Source organism: Myxocyprinus asiaticus, chromosome 3, assembly GCF_019703515.2.
Source record: "Myxocyprinus asiaticus isolate MX2 ecotype Aquarium Trade chromosome 3, UBuf_Myxa_2, whole genome shotgun sequence".
Lineage (NCBI taxonomy): Eukaryota > Metazoa > Chordata > Actinopteri > Cypriniformes > Catostomidae > Myxocyprinus > Myxocyprinus asiaticus.
In genome coordinates this window covers 58,470,096-58,492,034 of record NC_059346.1, presented here as the reverse complement: position 1 = coordinate 58,492,034, position 21,939 = coordinate 58,470,096, and the positions used below count along the sequence as shown (strand labels likewise).

The 21,939-nt window shown below is 38.7% G+C and overlaps 1 protein-coding gene across 2 annotated transcripts in view; it reads right to left on the bottom strand.

Annotated features, from left to right (window-relative positions):
- LOC127420415 (inositol polyphosphate 5-phosphatase K-like) overlaps positions 1-21,939 on the bottom strand; it is a 48,810-nt gene that overhangs the window by 7,304 nt on the left and 19,567 nt on the right. For both annotated transcript variants that reach the window (XM_051662706.1, XM_051662700.1), the window contains 7 exons: positions 21,422-21,529; positions 16,258-16,366; positions 10,054-10,170; positions 4,856-5,031; positions 2,621-2,732; positions 2,238-2,347; positions 1,635-1,836 (listed from right to left, as the gene is read on the bottom strand). In XM_051662706.1, the coding sequence (XP_051518666.1) occupies positions 1,635-1,836; positions 2,238-2,347; positions 2,621-2,732; positions 4,856-5,031; positions 10,054-10,170; positions 16,258-16,366; positions 21,422-21,529 (934 nt within the window). The remainder of the gene's footprint in view (positions 1-1,634; positions 1,837-2,237; positions 2,348-2,620; positions 2,733-4,855; positions 5,032-10,053; positions 10,171-16,257; positions 16,367-21,421; positions 21,530-21,939) is intronic.

Genomic DNA, 21,939 nt, shown 5'->3' with positions numbered 1-21,939 from the left:
TCAATATTTACTGGATTGAAACAATTTGTGCTTATTGATATTTTGTACATTATTTTTTATAGAAAAATCGTGTTGAAAATGTATCACATATAATATTTACTGTATGAGGTATAACTATTTCTACATCTCTCCATCATTGTTACATTGCATATATATATATATAATATATTATGTCCACCACTATAAAAAATACACAGCTTTATATGCATATTTATATAATTATAAAACAGATTTACGTTACAAGCATTTTACCTTTCTAAAATTATCATTACATCCTAATGTATCAAATATGATTAAAAAAAAAAACGAATATGCCAAAAAAAACAAATATAGTATATATACAGTATATGTTTCGGTAGTGACAATTTTAGCAAATTTTGAGCATAACTCAAAGTTGTTTGGATTTGGGGGGTTTTAATCTTAAATGTTATGTTTTTATCTATGTGCAACTGTTCAAAGCTTGTAATTATTTCCTTAAAATGAGATGCTGAAGATGACATTTTGTCACAGCTTAAAAATAATCATGTCACTACCGAAACATTATTATATGTTTTGGTAGTGACTGTTTCAGTAGTGACAATTTTAGCACATTTTAATTTTAGCAAAATTTAGCTTATGATTATTAGTAAATAATCATGTTTTAAACATCTGTACCAACATAAATACAGAAAATGTAAATTAAAACCCAAAAAAGTTTATTTAATTGTAGAGAATCTGTGTTTCGGTAGTGACAATTCTTAATGTTACACACTGATTTTTCAGACTTTAGAGCACATTTACTTGAAAATGATGGGATCGAACTACTCACCATACGACCATGCTGGGCAGAAATGCAGTCTCACTTCCTGGTCAAAAATGCAGGGGTGTGGCTAAAATCAGTCTCAACCAATGGACTAAAATATTTTGTGTTTCGGTAGTGACATAAAAATGAGGGACAGCATTTTTAAATAAAGTTTAATTATTTAAAAATTAAACCATCAACAGAATCTAAATAATTTCCTTTAAAAGAAATTAAAAATATCTTTTAAAAAAACATTTAATTTTTTTTTTTAGAAAAAACGATTAAGTATTATTTTGATTTGTTGAAATTTAAGGGTGAGTGTTTGGGACAGCCACCTCCTAATAGAAAGTACTGTATAAATTATGATTTTGTATATGTTTAGCTTATTATTTTCTTAATTAATGCCTTGGGATTTAATAGATCATAACATATTCTTATGACATATCTAATATTGGAATTCATATAAATATATTTTAATAGTTCTATTTATTCTGGGAACACAGTTTGCACAAATTTGGTAGAATGGCCCATTTATACTGTATATATATATATATGTGTATATATGAGTTTTTTTTTTTTTTTCTATGTTTTGTATAAAAGTTCAATAATTAGTTCCATTTCAACAAATTAGAATTTACTGATTACTATTTCATATGTCAGGCTTCAGAGGGATAAACCTGATCAGTTAGTCTTTTCTATTAAAATGGCAATTTTTAAATGTGTAATTGAGCAAGTGTGCAGATTCCCCAAAAGGTTCTTAATTCTGATCTGTATAGCACCATTGATATCATTGTCATTCGTTTAAATTCCCATGAAAGAAGCAAAGACGAGTTAGGCATGTTGCTTTGCTGACCTGCAGAGTGAACATAGAGGAGACAGGCTTGTGGTCACTGACGGTGTACTCCATGTGACTACGGTAAAAATGTTGGGACACACGGGTTCCGCTGGTTAGGCCCGACAAGGAGCTGCGCTTGGATGTGCTGTTGGTGACCTGAGCCATCGGCCTCAACCGCCAAAGAATACGATCAGTCCATGCTGGTTTACGCTTTTTCCCACTAAAAGATGAAGATGAACTTATGCAACAATGCAACATATAATGTTATTGCCTACGTGTAACAATCTGTATCCATATTAATGAACAGAACACTACAGATTAGTAGAAACAGTAACAATGCTTCCTTGATCTTTCAGAGCTCACAGTACCTTCCTTATTCCAAAAAAGACCATCTTTTGAAATTGCATCTGTAAAAACGACCTGTTCTGAAATCTGTGATTTTGTGATGCCACACGCACAGTGGTCATGAAAAAATAACATTATTTTAAAACATTAAATTATCTGAAAAATATATATAGATATATATGAGTCTAGGTCTTTTTTGTCCGTCTGAAATTGTTTATAGGCATGATTTTAAATGAAGGAAAGTCAGACCTTAATCCTTCAAACCTTTGCCATTACCTGGTGTCATATGTGTCTGTACCCACATCAAATTTATATGTAGGAGGAAATTTAAGTGGCCCCTCGTGGAAGCCCTCAAGCACAGTCTCACTGTCTTTAGCCATGTTAAGCTATAACAGAGAGAAAGAGGTGTTTAGCATCAACACAAAGAAAACAGCAATCTAAAGAGTATACAAAAATATGTATAGTGAGTTTGCATTGTCATTGACATGACCTAATGAAAGATGCCTAAATACCTCCTTTAAAGGATTAAATATTTTCACAGCATTTACACTATGCTGTTGTTTAAAACATCTTTGACATTTAGAAGGAGTGGAGAAGGTCAGAGATTCATAAAGAGAGCACTAGACAGTGTTTTCATTATAACTACATGCATGTCTCACCTGGTCTTTTTCCCATAATATGGAGAATTTGTTATTTTCAATAGCTCCTTTCACAACCTGCATATCCAGGTCCGCAATTCGGAAGTTCAGATCTCCAAACCAGAAAACCACACTGCAAATATTTGTCCATGAATTAAATTTGAGATGTTTGAATATACATTTTTGAATATCAAAGACTATACAATAGTCACAAATTAAGTTACGGACTCACAGAAGATAGGGCCGATATCATCATTTACTTTATGTACAGTGCATGGTTACATAAGTTAGCAGGAGAAACAAAATCAGTTTTCATCGTTCCTCCTCAGGCAGTGGTGCTAAACTGGTGGGTTGTCACCCCCAAAATAATCACAGACAGCGAGAATAAAACAATGCTAAATGCAAATAATAAAAATGCAACTAAACATATAATAGTGCAAAGTTAGGATAGCAAAATAAAAAGGCTTCTCAACTTTTAAAAGGGGAGAAAACACTTCCCGTATCTTTTGTTGTTAATGTCAAAGGCTGTGTGTTGTTATTTTGAATGAATGAATGAATGAATGAATGAATGAATGTTACATTTATATAGCGCTTTTTTGACACTACACTCAAAGCGCTTTACACAGTGAACAGGGGACTCTCCTCAACCACCACCAGTGTGCAGCATCCACCTGGACGATGTGACGGCAGCCATAGTGCGCCAGTACGCTCACCACACACTAGCTATTGGTGGAGCGGAGAGAGTAGAGTTATAGAGCCAATTAATGGATGAGGATTATTAGGAGGCCATGATTGAGAAGGGCCAATGGGGGGAATTTGGCCAGGACACCGGGGTTTCACCCCTACTCTTTACGAGAAGCGCCCTGGGATTTGTAATGACCACAGAGAGTCAGGACCTCAGTTTAACATCTCATCCAAAGGATGGTGCTTTTTTACAGTATAGTGTCTCCGTCACTATACTGGGGCATTAGGACCCACACAGACTACAGAGTGGCACCCCTGCTGGCCTTCCTAATACCTCTTCTGGCCTAATTTTGGCACCAATTCACTGTCACTTGGTAGAAGCTAGCCAAATTAGGCAGATGGACATGGACATGCCCTCATCATCGGAAACTATGAACAAAACTACACAATATAGGAAGACTGAAAATAAGAAAAATATTCATCTAGCCTAAGTGTTACTGTTGCATACCGTTGGGCCTGTGCAGTTCATGATAATATTAATAAATGAACAATTTTTATTTTTATTTTAAGGACATTTATGTTTAGTTTTGTATGATAAACAATTTTGGTACTGTGTTGGGTCACCGATTGATCTCCAAAGTAAAATCTAAAAACCAGTTGAGAACCACTAACCTAGGGGAACACTTGTACATTGGCAACCCCTGTTGGTCAGATTTACTAGCACACTGAAAAAAGGGAAAGCAGCTCTATTGAAGATACTAAACAAAAATGCATTACTTAATACATTTATGTTTAAGATGAGAACATAATTATATTGCATAAAGTCCGAGTGATATTCAACATAATCATCCAAAAATGATATGATAACATTGCTATGAAATGTTCAAATGGATTCAGACTTCTAGCGGATGGTGTTCACTCAACATGATTTTTACTGTTTGCTCAGTTAACTTATTTAAAATGAGCTAATGCAACACAATTCTTTATTATGTACAATCCATCTATGTTCACTTAATCCAATTGTGTTGTGACTATGTGAATAATATTTGTTGCATCAATGTATTACAAAATCAAGGCAGGGGATTTCCAGTTCCCAGCATGCTTTGCAGAGGACCGGTTTGGGAGAGTAAATGTAAGTGTTCCTTTAATGTATTTCTATGCAAATGAAACAAGCAGGAGACTTGTTAGTGTTTAAAGTTCTGTTATTTGGGGATTTAGAGGAGTTTCTGTCATGTTGAATTTTTTTGGAGGTTACCATTGTGGAGAAGAGTGGAGCTAATGGTTAGGTCGATGTTGGGTACATTACTACTAAAAAAGTTATTTGAACAGATCAAATTTAAGTAAAGTAAACCCAACTGAGTTAACCCAACAGATTTTTTTTTTTTTTTCAGTGGATATTTATTACTAAATTTGTATATAATAAAGGCAGAAAAAATATTGGCTCATTTCATTTACAATTTCTTTGTGTGGGAATGAAAAATGGTTACACTCACAGTATTTACATTAATATGTGGTTATATTTATTGCTCAGAGGATGCTCTAAAATTCTTTAGATGTGTGTTTGAGTCTTACTCGTGATCCAGGACACCCATAGCAGCTTGACCTTCGAACTGTTGCTGTTGCAGAATGCTTTCAAAATCCTCCATGCGCTGCTCTGAGTTCTCCATGTGTGCGGGCAGGTGACAGTTTAAGAAACAGATTGAATGGCCAAAGACAGTCATACGCACACTTACACCTCCTTTATTACCCTGCAAGAGAACAAATGAGACAAGCCAAAGGAACATGTTATGTCATGCTCAGAGGTTGCTCTAAAAATGCCTTGGAAGAAATAATAATAGATAGGCTTACAAATGTGACCATTCTTGGCATATATTAAGAGTATAAACCTTTAAAATTATTGTAGATGGCATAGCTCAGATAATTTGACTTTGTGGTATCTTGGAAAATGTGGGCACAGTTTGAGAGATTATTGAGATCACTTGAGTAAGTCTAGAGGAGGCACATATGAGACTACTAGAATCTTTTTAGAATCAGAAGAAAAAAAAATCTTATATTTCAGCTTACTATGCAGAGACAGCTAAGGTTGAACATAGAGAAAACTTCTGAGGTGCTTTTAATCAGTGATCGTAACACCATTAAAGAATGAAGCAGCAGAGCAGAACAGAAATAGTAACTAATTAATCAAAATATGGAACAGGTGTGCAGTAACCATGGTGATCAGTCATTAGAATTGAGACCTCTGGACTGCTAACTGCAGATTTATACAGAGAAACGTGCTTGTGTGCTGAATCAGGAGACCAACTAAGGGAATGTCAAAACTGTTATATCTTTTGAGAAAAATATCAACTGCTCAAATATACAATCTTTACATCTGTTTTATATCATCAAAAAAAAAAAAAACAATCCTTGTAATTTGATATTCTGTGCTTAATATTAAGATACAGTATGAATATATAGGGTAGATAGTTGACAAGTGAGTTTTGAAAACAAAGTCAATTTCTGTATAGCCACATATCTTAAAGTCTTGGCTAAAATAAGCTTTTGAACATTTCCACCTTTATTGCCCTTAACAAAAGATCATTGATCATAGTTCATGGAACACATGTTGACCTTTTGTGACAACTTGCCTTGATATGGGGTAAGTTGTCATGATGGAACCTGACAACGAAACCCTTCTCTGCTTTTTACAGCAAACATTTGAGAAGAATTAAAAAAAATCAAACCATTATTGTTTTGTAACATTATATATATATATCTATATATACCCTGACAATTCCTGAGAACACAGTTCATCCTTTTGGTTCAAATCTGCCTTCGTTATATAGTTGACCCTTTCCTGAATGTATGCCAGTGTAGTTGTTTTGTGTGCACCTTTTTACCCAAAGAGCTACAGCAAAAATATGATTTTGAAATTTTCCTTTGGAAAATAGAATACACAAAAATTATTCTAATTTGAGAGGGTTTTCACCTAGGTTTTTGAAACCAGCATTAAAAAATAAAACTAGAGAAAACACATTTGTGTAATTGGACTTTTCACTCAAAACTTGTTCAGTAACAAAAATTATAGTTACTGAGGTACTTCCCTTGTGACAACTTCCCTGTGTGATTTGTGATTTGGTTAATTGTATTACTGCATTTTTTCTGGGTTCACAGACATGTATATTTGTGCTACATATAGCATAATTTCTAAAAAAAAAAATTTTTTTTATTAATTGTAAGTATATTGACAATTATACCATGGTCTTTTCGGAAACTCGATTCTGATTGGCTGGAATGCGTGCAGTTCAAACTGTTGAATGCACATATAGTTCCAGTCAGTTTTAATCACCGTTGCAAACATATTAATGCGCTGTTTGTAACCATAGCAACATAACATTTACAGAGCAAGCAGACTGAACTATAGCAACTGAAAACATTTCCTTACCACTTTCCTCAGCATAGCTAATATAATGGAATTCAGCTTGTTTTGCATGGAGGGTGAGAGATTGAAATCAGGACCTATTAAATGCGTCTTTTGCTGTCTGGCAAGGCGATGCAACACGATTTAAACTGTAATGTGTTGTGTATATTATGTTTCTGTGCTGAAGTGTCGTCTATAGCCACTAGAGGGCCCCCCACGCTCACACATCTCTGACTCAAAGCTGAAGGGGAAGCGCTGTTGTTTACAAAACGCAAGTAAGTGCGTTTTGCAGGGAAGCGCTACCGTGCAGGGACAAATTGCGATTTAATTAATTCAGTCAATCCAGTCAAGTGCACCCTTGATGGATAACATACCGATTCCTCAGAGGTCAAAATCTGCAGGTTCCAGAGTGTTATGAATGGTTTTCCCCTTATTATACAGTAAGTGCTACTTTTACTGTCTCTGCCTCATTTGTAACGTCAGTTTTTCCACATTAATGAAAATGAATAAAAATGAATACAAATTAAATGATACATTTTCTCTTGAGTGCCAACTCCTCTACATTCTGTGGATGTCATTATTTCTGGATTGTGCATTTAAATTCACAGTTTTGACCAAGTGTGTGGTCGCACTACTTTTTCTCTGAGTCTGATTTTGAAAAGGAGGAGCTGCAGCTCTAACGGCCCTTAGATAAATTACCCATTATTTTTTATTATACCACAGGTCTGTTGAATGCTTGATTCTGATTGGCTGACGGACGTTCTAAGGTGTGCAATTAAGTTAACGCATGGCTATGAAGAAGTTCCAGGTCTTGAACGCATAACAGTTCCATATCATTTTGACAATTTATTTCAGTTATTTCAAAGAGCCCTACAGGTTACCACAACAAAATAACCAAATAAAACAAAGACATTGGTTAAGTACATCGGATAAGAATGACAAACAATGTCTATAATATTCTAAATTTATTTCAGTTTTGATTGAAAAGCGTCCTTAGGGTCCCTCTCTTTCTCTCTCTCTCTTTCGCTCTCGTCTCATCCACCAACCCACCCACGCACCCACACACACTGTACATGCTAACACAGCAAAATAACCATATAAACAAAAACATTGGTTAAAGTACATCAGTTAAGAACGTCAAACAATGTCTATAATATCCTACATTTAATTCAATTTTGGTTGAAAACTGCCCTCGCGCTCCCTCGTCTCCCCCGCACTTACACACACTCACACACATACATATGCAAGCACATGCACACTCACACACTGAGACTTGTGTCGTGACCAACAAATAGAGCCGCACCCCCCACGACTTGATCAAAACAATTCTATTATTTGAAATAACTTTTAATATGTTAAATTTTTTATGTTTCAATGTATTTTTCCTTAATCAGCCTCACATAGCTATAATGGAAAGCACCGCACTACCCCTCCCCCTCTCTTTCGCTTTCACACAAATTATCTTGGGAGCAAAGTCAGTGCACCCCCGTGACTCAGTGGGATTGTAAACAGTTGTTTAGCGATGGAAAAGCTGTGCCAGAATGGCGAAACTCGCTGCTGCTGAGAAGTAAACTCAAACTTACTTCTTGGCAATTTGAAGCGATGTTATTCCAGACGAGAGCCACTTTAAACACAGGTAATTCCACACGCGATCTCTCTCAGTTTCTCTTTATCTCGCTCACACACACGCGCTACCTTGTTACTCCAATGCCAAAAAGCAGCACATCCTCCGTTGCTAGTTCTAAAGTGATGTTTTCGAACTTGCAACGAAGGCTTGAGCTGTATCAAAGCTGATACACTTGATCAATACAACAGTTATATTATCTGAAATATCTGAGGTAAACACCCTCGCCCCCCCCTCCCCCTCTCACACACACACTCTCCCACACATACACATACACACATACATATAAGCATTACGCACACACTTACTCGTGAGCGAAAAACAGAGCCATCATGTCAGCGCATTCCTGCATCTCAGTGGGGTTGAAAACAGTTGTTAAGGTTTACATCAGAGAAGCTATATACAAAAATGGCGACACTCACTGCTGCTGAGAAGTGCTTAAACTTACAGCTTGGCGATTTTGAAGCGATGTTACTCCTGACGAGAGCTGCAACAAATAAAGCAAACTCACGCACAAACTCTCACACGCACAAACGCACTAACTCGTTACTTCAGTAAGTGATCCAGTAAAGCAGCGCAAGACTCGCTATCCTCCGTTTCTAGTTCTAAAGTGATGTTTTCAAACTAGCAATGAAAGCTCGGACTGTATTAAAGCAAGACGCTGAATCCATGGTGGAAGAAAGTAGTACCTCTCACAAGAGCGCTTTAGGGAAGAAAACCAGAAAATGTTTTGAGATAAAACCCTGAACAATGTTTTAAAGTGTGGTAACCGTGTTATAAGCGGAATAACTGACTCCGGCCCATTGAATTATTGAAAAAATAATGCATACCTGAGGTGTAACTGCATTACCACCTCAAGTGTGCATTATTTTGTGCGTCCATCGTAAATGATTTCTTTACTCAATTTATTTAACCGTTTTTTTTTAGAAATTATGCTAAAACATTTGATCAACATCAGCAATATTTTAGTTTGTTTAATTTAATTTTTTCAACAAGATTTTAGTTTCAAATGTACATGAATGTATAAGAGGAAAGTCTATATTGCAGATTTTTTTTATTTTAAGGCCACTTAATTTCTAAAATTACAAATATCGCATGTACCATAGTCTCTCAAATAATATGAAGTTATAAAAACTATATGCATAAAAAATATAAAAGAATTAGCCAAATGCTGTTAAAATGGTTATATTAGGTATATATCATATCACAGGACATGTCAAAAGTATTTCATGCATCTTATCAACTACCGTATTTATAAGATAAATGTGAAAGTGTATAATGCTCTGTGAATTCATATGTGTATGATCTGGACTCCTGTGGTTCAATAGTTTAGTTTATAACTCATTAAAACCCAAGAGAAAATCGTCATTTATTTTTCCTGATTTCAGTAATCTGGTCATGCACTTGGTTCAAAAATTTAACATTGTTATTATTGCTTTTTTAGGTTTACTTTAAGTTAGAGTTTATCGTTATGATGCTGTCGTTTTATATTCATTAGGTATTCAGCACATTATTAATAATTCAGCAATGCTCTGCTTGAGATATCTAATCAACCCCTTTAACAGGCTCTTGTAACCTTTCATATCTGCACATGAGGATTCATTTCTCAGCTCAGAAATATTCTGATACAGAAATGTGGCATTTGTCAATATTCCACTAAATTATCGTCACACTGACGTCAGAAAGGGAAAGTATCAGATTGTATCCGAAAAACAACATGAAAAGGGGTAAACACAGATGCTGTACCCAGATACCACCGAGTCCGGTGCGTGTGGTCTGTGTTTGAATAGCTCGCAGGAAAGGCAGGTGATAGTACTTGGCAAAGACGAGCAGCAGCATTCCCTGCATCCTTTGAGATGTGACCTACAGATATAGGGAGAGAGAAAAATAGATGTCTCAGTGAACAGTGGATTGGAGAATAAATTGGGAAAGGAAAATGTTTCCTCCATCAATAAGGGTTTTCTTGAGATTAAAATGGAGCTGGGTAGTGTATAGATGCAAACATACCATAGGCTACTATTCATACTATTCTTACAGTATGGAGTAAGCAAACTGTGTACACTATGTCATATTTAGTACAGAATACCCAGACTACTATATCCCCAAATGTACAACCAGAGCACACTGTTTGCAATAATGCATCCCACAATGCATCTATCTATCTATCTCTCTGTCTGTCTGTCTGTCTTATCCAACCATTAAGACTGTATAGATCTTTAAGTATTCAAACTACATAGTCCTAAATAACCTTTTAAATTGTTCAGACAAGGCTTTGTTAATCCAACAGCAAAGTTTGCCTTGTCAAAAACAGGATTCAGTATGCAACAATAAACCTTTCAAACAGTAGTATGCTACATTATCACATGACTTCATTACAAATGCATGTTTAATGCAGCGTGTGGTGTATAGTTATCATCTTTGAAATAAACAGATTATTTTGCATTCGTCACACTGGAAATGGATGGTTAAGTCAAGCGCATTCCATTGTCGCATGCAATATTGTATGCAGTGTTTTGGCAAATGTAGCAGGTCATCCGGGAATTCTAAGCATACAGAAAAATGTGCTAACTTTACAGAGTAAACACACACTTTTACTGCAGAAATAGTCAAAGTAGTATGGTAGTATGCTATCCCAAACAACTGCTTGTCTGGGGTGGAATGGAATTTAAGTTGCTAACTGTACAGACTGATCACATTGTGAATTCGGTGACAGGAGGTTGAAAGTTCGGCTGCTAAAATTGGTCTGTGTTTGCCAAATTTCAAACTATTGTCCCCATTGGCTGTAGCTGGAAGTGCTGTTGAGGTAAGATGTCCAAATGATGGCACCAAAAGCGAGTTGTATTTTTAGTTGTAATTGGTGAAAAATAGTCAACAGGCATGCATATTTTTTTTTAACTCTACCCCCTAAAAATGTAATTTTAGAGTGAAAATGCAACATCCAAATCACACTCATTCTGGTTCCGTGTCTTGGTGTTAATGCAATTACTTCCTGGTTTCCATTGACCAGAACCAGTTTTTCGGAGTAAACGCAACAAATTCCTGGTTTCCATGGGACCAAAAGCTGTGTCTTGGAGGGAACGCAATTACTTCCTGGTTTGCATGAGACCAGAACCGTGTTTCAGAGTGAATGTGATAAATTCCTGTTTCCATGGGACCAGAACCCATGGGTGCTTCCCAATCAGAAGGCTGCGGCCTCGTTAGGCTGGATATCTCGGCTGCCACGTCATCAAGCACAGTCGAAGGCCGCCTCAATTGTGAGGACCCTTAGAAGGCAGCCTCGTTTCGCCGCCTTTGTTTGCCATATTTTGGAGGATGCATCAGGTGTATCCTTCGTTGGCCTTCAATCACCCATAATCATTTTCACATGTCCCAAATTATTTTTAAAAAGGGCGGAAAACAAGTCACTTGACTGCGGAGGTGGAAACCTTTACGACACAGCTTACTTTTTTCTCTCTCTTCAAGTTTTTATTTTATGAATTTACTTATTTGGCTCTGTACGCTTGTAATGATTTATCTTTCTTCAATTAATGGTATTTACTCCCCCTCATGCCTTTATTATTTTTGTCTCTGTATCACTCATTTTGGCATCTCTGTTTAATCCCCTTGGTGTTGAATGTTGTTGTTGTTGTTTCTGTTAGTTTTTTTGTGTGTTTTGCAAATTTAATATTTATATGTGAGCATGATAATAATAAAAAAGTTTTTATTCTCATTTGCAGCAATGACAATATGTAGGAAAAAAAATGCAAGTAGCTTAGACAATACAACAGATTAGAAGATACAAAGCACAAAAAAATAAAAGGGCAATTACATGGATATGAAAAGCTTTAAAAGTTTTATAGTTTTTACTATAAAAGTCTAGGGTTCCGTTTATTCATATCTGAAAGGGTTTAAATATAAATTCTAAGATCAGTGTTGCAAATTGTATTATATAAAGGCTTTTTTTGAGTGACTGTAGCTTTGTGAATAAAACATTTTGCTAAAATAATTAAGGGATTAAGGACATATTTCTTGTTTTCTGAAGTACAAGGGTTTTCTAAACTAAGTAAAATATCACATGGTTCTAAGCTTACGGTTTGCCATGCACACTTACTAGACCATTTCATTCTATTGCTGAATGCTGAGGAGGAGTCTAGCCTACAGCCTCAGAAGGAATGGTCAAGGAAGGACACAGACTAACTAGGCTGCAGCCTTCTGTTTGAGAAGCACCCCATGAACGCAATTTCTTCCTGGTTTCCATGGGACCAGAACCCAATGATGGGCAGTAGCTTCATTACAAATAGCGAAAGCTATTAGCTTAACTACATTTCTGAGTAGCGAGGTGGTAGCTTCACTAGTTTTTAAATCAAGTAGCTTTTCAGTACCAAAGCTATGTTTTTGATTAGGTAGCGGTTTAGCTTTGACAGCTATCGCCACTTTTGAAGCGGAACTAAGGATGTCTGATTCACAAATGAATCACTATTTTGAGTCGGTTCTTTACAATGAACTGTTCATACACTATGGCAAAGCGGTCTGAATCGGTTTGCGATTAAATCTTAATGACTCAGAAAGCTCACGCGCACGCTGCTGAATTATTTGGTGCACGCTTCCACTTTCCAGCACGCTCACAGAACATTTTACAACATGGAAAATACAGATAACGCTGGTTGCGGTGGATCTACAGTCAATGGAAACCAAACCTGCAAATGCATCCTATCGTTTGCCAGTGATGAAGAAGGTCTTTATTAAGTTCACCATGCATGCAGCTTGTGAACGACTACTGCAGGTAAATACATCTTCTAACCAAATGAGTATTAAAACACTAGTAGCCTACACAAAAAAACATAAATAAAAGTACCATGGCATTACCATGGTGTGCCAAGGAGGAGGGCGTGGCCGGGCCGTGAGGATGCACGCCTGGCGCTGAGTTGCCCAAATCAGCAGGAGAGAGAGATAAGGAGGAACCGGAGATGCCAGAGAGAGAGAGAGAGAGAGAGACACGGAGCTCTGTGTGTGTGTGTGTGTGTGTGTGTCGACATGTGTTTGGTTATGCTGAAAATAAGTTTTATGTTGTGTTTTGTTTCTTAAAAGTCTTTTTGGTTGATAACCCGGTTCCCGCTTCCTCCTTTCCGATGAACAAGAGGCTTGTCTGCCACACTGGTGCCAAAACCAGGGACTGGAGGAAGAGTGCCCTCGCCGCTGATCGAGGATTGCGATGCTGAGGATACACGATCCCGTGGTAATGGAGCAGTTCGCCAGGAGGCGGAGGAGCCCGCTGCCGTCCGCCAGGAGGCGGAGGAGCCCGCTGCCGTCCGCCAGGAGGTCAAGTCCAGTGCCATCGCCCCACATTGCGGAGGATCGCTGCACAGCTGGCTGAGGACCAAATGGCGGTGTGGTCGGGAACCAGAGTGTTTTTCTTTTTTTCCCCTCTCTCTCTCTCTCTCTTTCTCAGGCTCTCCCGCTCTCTTTCTCTCTCCCCTCATCCTACTCAAGTTCCCAGGAGGCGGGGGAAGACCAGCTGGCAGCTTAACGGCTGAAGGGGCAACTCCTCCCTTCCAGGAAGGGGGGGAGGAAGTAGGTCAGGCCCATTGGTTCCCCGGCCTGAATCGGGCGTTGGGGGTATATGACGAGGAGGAGGGCGTGGCTGGGCCATGAGGATGCACGTCTGGTGCTGAGTTGCCCCAATCAGTGGGACAGAGAGATAAGGAGGAGCCGGAGATGCCAGAGAGAGAGAAAGAGAGAGAGAGAGAGACACACACGGAGTTGTGTGTGCATGTTGATGTGTGTTTGGTTATGCTGAAAAACAGTTTTATGTTGTGTTTTGTTTATTAAAAGTCTTTTTGGTTGATAACCAGTTCCCGCTTCTTCCTTTCTAATGAACAAGGGGCTTGTCTGCCACACATGGTTTTTTGGACATGTACCATTACCTGGGAGCACCATGTTAATACAATGGTATACGAATATGGTAATCATATAGTGAAGTACCATGGTATTCTTTGAATTACCTTAAAGCACCATGTAAATACAATAATATATGAATATGTTAATCATATATAACATTTTCATGGTAGTACCATGGTGTAGAGCCGAGGAGGCTGATTGGGGACCGGGTGTGTCTCATTCCAACCCGGCCCCGCCCTCCTCGGCTCTACACTCCTCCCGGCGTTGCCTCAGGCCGGGGAGCCCCCGGCATGACGTACATCCCCCCCACCCTTCCTCTCCGGGTGGGAGGGCGTGCCTTATGCCCCGACTGCCGGCGGGTCCTCCCCGCCTTCCTCGACCTGGGAGGAGAAAAAACAACAACACAAAATGGCGAGGGAAAGGCCAACACGGAGCGGCAGAGAGAGAGAGAGGAGAGAGAGAAAAAAAAACCTCACCGGTTCTCTGATGCGCCGTCGCGTGGTCCTCGATCACTACTCCACCCTCTCAGGCGGACTGCAGCCGCTCCTCCCCGGGCGGACCGGAGTCAGACCTCCGACCCCCAGCGGACAGAACGCCCCTCCGCGTTCCCGGCGTCCCGTGGGGACTCTCCTCCGCCCCTGGCAGCGGCCCTACCACTCCAGGCGGTCGGGGAGTCACTTCCCTCCTCCCCCCGTGGACGGCGGTCTTCTCTCGACCCCTCCGCGTTCCCGGGGGACGGCAGGGCACTCCTCCGCCCCCGGCAGCGGCTCCCTTGCTCCAGGCGGTCGGGGAGTCCCGTCCCCACTCGCCTCGCGGACGGCGGCCGTTCCCCGCGTCCGGGTAGTCGGGCTACTCCGTCCCCCGTCGGACGGCAGCGGCGCTCCCCTGGGTGGACGGCAGTGTCGAGGACTCTGCGACGGGAATCCCTCCTCCTTCCCTGGTTTCGGCACCAGTGTAAGGGGGTTTAGAGGAAAGGAGGAGGCGAGAACCGGCTTGACAACTTAAATAATAATTTATTAAACAAAAACCCAACCAAAAACACACAACTAAAAACACAGCTGTGCTGTCTGTAATTCTCTCTCTCTCGAACTGTCGTCCCCGGCCGCCTTTATCCCTCGCGCGCCCCATCAGGCTGATTGGGGACCGGGTGTGTCTCATTCCAACCCGGCCCCGCCCTCCTCGGCTCTACACATGGCATTCTTTGAAGTACTTTGAAGCACCATGTAAATACAGAATGGTACATAAATATGGTAAATCTAATTGTTTATCAAAGTATCATGGTATTACCATCTGATACCATCAGGTACCACATTGTTATTGCCCAAATTTGCTTGAACACATGAAATTTGGATGCTTTGTCTATGACAGTGTGCTCTGTGCATCTGGTTAAAAAAAAGAAAAACAAAAGAAAAAAAAAAAAGTTGCTTAAATGTAGCAAGCTACTTTTGGCATGTAGCTTGTAGTGTAACTTGCTACTTTCTCAGAAGTGTAGCTTTTCGCTTAGCTTAGCTAGGTTTTCTTTTGAGACGTTTGTAGTTTAGCTAGCTAAATTTTTTTTGTAGCTTGCCCAACACCGCCATAACCCATGTCTAGAGTGAACACGATTAATTCCTGCTTTCCATGGGGCCTGATGCCATGTCTCGGAGTGAACACAATTACTTCCTGGTTTCAATAAGACCAGAACCCAAGTCTCTGAGATTGCTCCAAGTATCAGTAGTGCCACAGGGAAAGATGAACCAGTTTAAATTGATGCAAAAATGCCAATGAAGTGACAATGGGGATGGTAATTGATACTGATCTGTATGAATTTCACTCCACAAGACAACACAGCAACCTGACATAATCCTTCACACATTTTTATTTGAGATTATCTTTTGACAAGAAAATAATGTCAAATAGAATCAGACAGGAGTTCAACTGAAAGAAAAAGAAGCTAAAAATGAGCAACATGACAAAGATAAAGACCAGCAAAGACATTTTTCAACCTCAGCCACTCACACAGTATTACATAATATGACCCCTGCGGCTCTAATGACAAGTTTATCTGTGTGTGTGTGTGTCCACATTACTGACCAGTACATATCCGAAGAGGCTGAGAGCATCCATGCAGACCTCGCTCCACTGATCAGTGAAAAGAACATCTTTCAGCCGTTTATTGATCATTGAGTTCACTTCCTGTAAACTGAAAAAGGGAGCGAGAAGGAGAAAGAGATGGAAAAAAAGAGAGACAGAGACAGCAGGCAGGAGAGAGGTAAAACGACAGTCATTGAAGATGAGATTTAAAGACAGAAAAATGTAAGAAAGGTAAAAGAGACCTTGAAGGCACAAGGTAGATTATATCTGTTCCTGTCATTCAACTGATGGAGCATGGCACTAGCAATGCCAAGGACATGGGTTCAATTCCCAGGCAACGCATGCACTGATAAACTGTAGCTGTAATGCACTGTAAGATTTAAATGAAAGCAAAATGCATATATTTAAATGTAAAACTGTAAATTGCTTATGTAGGTCATGACCTGGATTAGGCATACCTTGGATCTTTAGTAACACAGGACCTCATTCCACCCCTCTACCTCATCCATTTTTTTTAGTTATGCCTCCACCTCATATTATTCCTCAACCTTTCTCTTAAGAATAGTGTAACTACAAAGAAAATGCCAAAACTGTATATATATATATATATATACACACTGATCAGCCACAACATTAAAACCACTGATAGGTGAAGCGAATAACATTTATTATCTCGTTACAATGGCATCTGTCAAGGGGTGGGATATATTAGGCAGCAAGTGAACAGTCAGTTCTTGAATTTCATGTGTTGGAAGCAGGAAAAATGGGCAAGCGTAAGGATCTGAGCGACTTTGACAAGGGTCAAATTGTGATGGCTAGACGACTGGGTCAGATCATCTCCAAAACGGCAGGTCTTGTGGGGTGTTCCCGGTATGCAGTGGTTACCTACCAAAAGTTGTCCAAGGAAGGACAACCCGTGAACCGGCGACAGGGTCATGGGCGCCTAAGGCTCATTGGTGCACATGGGGAGCGAAGGCCAGTGCATCGCAGCTTGCTGTGTATGGGGCTGCATAGCCGCAGACCGATCAGAGTGCCCAAGCTGACCCCTGTCCACCGCCGAAAGTGCCTAGAATGGGCACGTGAGTGTCAGAACTCGATCATGGAGCAATGGAAGAAGGTGGCCTGGTCTGATGAATCACGTTTTCTTTTAGATCATGTGGACGGCTGAGTGTGTGTGCGTAATTTCCCTGGGAAAGAGATGGCAGCAGGATGCACTATGGGAAGAAGACGGAGGCAGTATGATGATCTGGGGAATGTTCTGCTAAGAAACCTTGGGTCCTGGCATTCATGTGGATGTTACTTTGACACGTACCACCTAACTAAACATTGTTGCAGACCAGGTACAGCCCTTCATGGCAACGGTATTCCCTGATGGCAGTGGCCTCTTTCAGCAGGATAATGCGCCCTGCAGGTGGTTTTACTGTTGTGGCTGTTTATATATATACAACAATTACAACAAGGCAATCTGAACATCACGGCAAGCATATTTCTCAAGCATGATAAACACCAACATTCACAATCCCAGACTGCTTTTTAGTACAATAGATTCTCTAGTAAATCCTACAACTAACTAGAGTATCGAGCTTCCAGGTTCTAAGCGTGAAGAGTTTGTTGGCTACTTCAGGGAAACAATTATTGACATTAGATCTGGTATATGCCAGCAAAACAAGCACACTGTACTTTTACCTATATCTTGTGTACAGAGTGATGTCAAGTTAGAACGTTTTGACCTGGTTGATGCTGAAACTCTCAGGAAAATAGTAACAGAACTGAAGCCCTCCACGTGTTCCCTTGTCCCAATTCCAACCTCCCTTTTTAAAACTATTTTTAATTCTGTATCTGAAGACATCCTTGCCATAGTAAATCACTCCCTACAGAGTGGTGTCTTCCCCACTGACTTTAAAACCGCTTTAGTCAGTGGGGAAGATAATACCTCTATATTATTTTAACACCCTGCAACTTTAGACCCATTTCAAATCTCCAATTTTTTGGACTGTGGACCACCAGATACTTTTAGATAGATTAAGTGAGCATGTAGGCCTGTCTGGAACTATTTTTAACTGGTTTAACTCATATCTTTGTGGAAGAAATTATTTTGTATCTATAGATGACCACTCCTCCAAACACTATGAGTCTACCTGTGGGGTACCACAAAGATACATTTTGGGGCCGTTACTTTTTAATTTGTACATGCTACCCCTGTGCAGTGTCATCAGGAGGCATTGCATCTCTTTCCACAGCTATGCTGATGACACTCAGCTCTGTGTGGCTGTGTCTCCTGATGACACCGGGCCGATTGACTCACTTGTTAACTGTGCTTTAGATATAAAGGTCTGGATGTCACATCATTTTTTACAGCTTAACCGGGATAAAACAGAAGTATTGATCATTGGTTCAAAAGCTCAAAGAGAGAAACTGACTCCCAAACTAAATACACTAGGACTCAACCCAAGCCAAGAAGCAAGAATTCTAGGAGTGATTTTTGACTGATTTTAATTTCAAGGCTCATGTGCGGGGTGTCACAAAAACAGCTTTTTATCATTTGAAGAACACTGCCAAAGTGAGGCCATTTCTCTCTCTGAGCAACACAGAGAATCTGATGCACGCTTTTATAACTAGCAGGCTAGATTATTGTAACGCTCTCCTTTCTGGTCTACCGAAGAATACAATAAATCAGCTACAACTAATTCAAAATTCTGCTGCATGAGTGCTGACAAATTATGCCTATTTTAAAGTTTTTACACTGGTTACCTGTTGGTTTTCATATTGATTTAAAAAAAAATTAATTAGTTTATAAGGCACTACATGGCCTAGCATCAGACTTCCTTTCAGAAATGCTTTTGGTTTATGAACCAGGTACCCTCAGATCCTTCGGTTCCTCTCTTTTAGCTGTTCCACATAGCAGAACAAAAACATTTGGTGATGCTGCATTCAGCCATTAAGCTTCATGCCGCTGGAACAACCTTCCAGAGGATGTGAGAGGAGCTGAAAAGATTGATTTGAAACGTAAACTAAAAACCCATCTATTCAGTCTGGCTTTCATGTAGTATTTTAAAATGTTTATGTTTTTAGTATTTTATTCATTATCATTATTATTATTTATTTTATTCTATTTTAGTCTTATCAACATTTTACTGTTGACCATTACTATTTTTATTTTACTAACTTTTTACTGTGTTATTATAATCAATATATTTTGTGTAATATTTCATAATTTTATTGTATTTTTATTTTACTGCTTGTATTTTGCGTCAATCGCTTGTAAAGCACTTTGAATTGCATTTGAATTTTTTGAAAGGTGCTATATAACTAAAGTTTGATTGATTGATTGATTGATATACAAGTTTACTATCCCAGTATATCTATTTCTTTGTTTATTACATAAAAAATATGGGCTACATTCACACAAATCCCTACTGTAATAATGACAAACATGCATTTAGGGTTATGACCTTCAGATACTGAGCAGTATAATTAAAATACTAAATAAGTATAATAATATAATAATAAAAAAATATATATATATATAAATCATAAATAATATATATATATATATATATATATATATATATATATATATATATATATATATATATATATATATATATATATGAATTTTTTTTTACCTACTTAGTCAATTGGGACATTTCCCCCCTTTTAAATGGTTTGACATCATCAAAGTCTTTTTGACCACATGGTTTAAGAAGTTTCTCTAACAGTGGTTATCAGTATTTCAATATGGTTACACTTAGATTGGCCTTATTACAGTAAGCCAATATTATTAAACTCTGATATTTGGGAAAAAAAATCAAAGTGATCATATTTTACATTTTTATTTTTTCACAAAATGCAATGATATTTGCTAGTTAAGGCTGTTATTAGCCATATTTGATTATAGAAAAGCCATTATTTTGAAACAGTGAAATGGCTGAAACAGAACTTTAGTGTTAGGCTTAGTAACAAAAAAGAACTATTTGTAGTATTATATATCCTTTTTTTTAAAAAATGCTGACATTTTCAGGTACAAGCTGCATGTGGGTCATAAAAAAAATAAGGTTTTCCGAGGTGATAAATCGTAAAAAAAAAATTTAGTTGGGGGCCTCGGTAGCTCAGCGAGTATTGACGCTGACTACCACCCCTGGAGTGGCGAGTTCGAATCCAGGGTGTGCTGAGTGACTCCAGCCAGGTCTCCTGAGCAACCAAATTGGCCCGGTTGCTAGGGAGGGTAGAGTCACATGGGGTAAACTCCTCGCGGTCGCGATTAGTGGTTCTCGCTCTCAATGGGGCGCGTGGTAAGTTGTGCGTGGATTACGGAGAGTAGCATGAGCCTCCACATGCTGTGAGTCTCCACGGTGTCATGCACAAGAGCCACGTGATAAGATGCGCAGATTGACTGTCTCAGAAGCGGAGGCAACTGAGACTTGTCCTCCGCCACCCAGATTGAGGTGAGTAACCGTGCCACCACAAAGACCTACTAAGTAGTGGGAATTGGGCATTACAAATTGGGAGAAAAAGGGGATAAAAAACAAAAATCTAGTTGAAAAACACGTGTCAAGTTCAGAGAAATATAATTTTTGTTAATTTTGGTTTCACAATTTTTTTAAAAAACATTTATAGCATTTTCTACCATTTAAATGACTTTAAAAATGTGGCGTAACCAGCAAGAAAAAGGTATTACAATAATGTGCCTTTTCATAAAAACTTCACACACAGTCGTGAGTCTTCTCTGTTTTATGTCTTTTTGTCACATGAGAACAGAATGGCTACCTGCATGTTGCTTACAATACCTGGTTTTGATTTGGTGGACACATTTTTTTTTTTTTCATATATTACTTTTTTTTTTTTTTACAAAATTTCCACTTTTAATTAGACTTTTATTTGTTTGTTTATTTAAGACATTTTTAATCCATCAAAATAATCTATACTCGAATTTTAATTGAAATCATGTTCGTCATAGTGGAGGTGTATTTAAGTCATTGTTTTGTGTGAAATGCATTTTTAATACATTTTTGAATAACTTAATAGATCCAGACAAAAAACTAGTGTCATGCCATTGACCCATGTACATATTTACACTTTCCATACATACAGTATGGCCAACATGATTTATTTTCATACCGAGCGCTTTTCTTAAAGAAAACCAGAGAAGAGATGGAATTCTCACCCAATAATATACATGTCTGTGTTTCCATCACCGATATTCAAACCCAATAAAGAAGTAATGTCATCAGGTGGCATGGCTGAGCCCACGTTCCATGTGATGATATGAATTCTGTTGACACAAAAAAACATCAGAGAACACCAGTCAGAATTTGTGCTAGAATGCCTCTTATCTGTGTTAAAGGACTAGTTTGACCTAAAAACAAAAATTGGTAACTGAGGCTAACCCTGTGCCTAACATCTCCTTTGTTATTCTAAGTTAGAAAGAACTTCATACAGATATGGAACAACTTGAGGATGAGTAAATGATTTTTCAGCACAAAGTCTGTTGTGCTGTTGGTTGCTAGTAGGCGTTCCTACTTGACTGCATTACCTAACAGAATCAAGAGGCGGATCTTGTGAGCTCCACTGCACTCTCATTAGTAGTTGTTGCATCGTGTAGCTGTTCATTTGCATAAAGTTAAACTCTGCTTAACTTTGTCGCATTGCCAGTGGTCATTGTCCCTCATGTCACTTTCAATT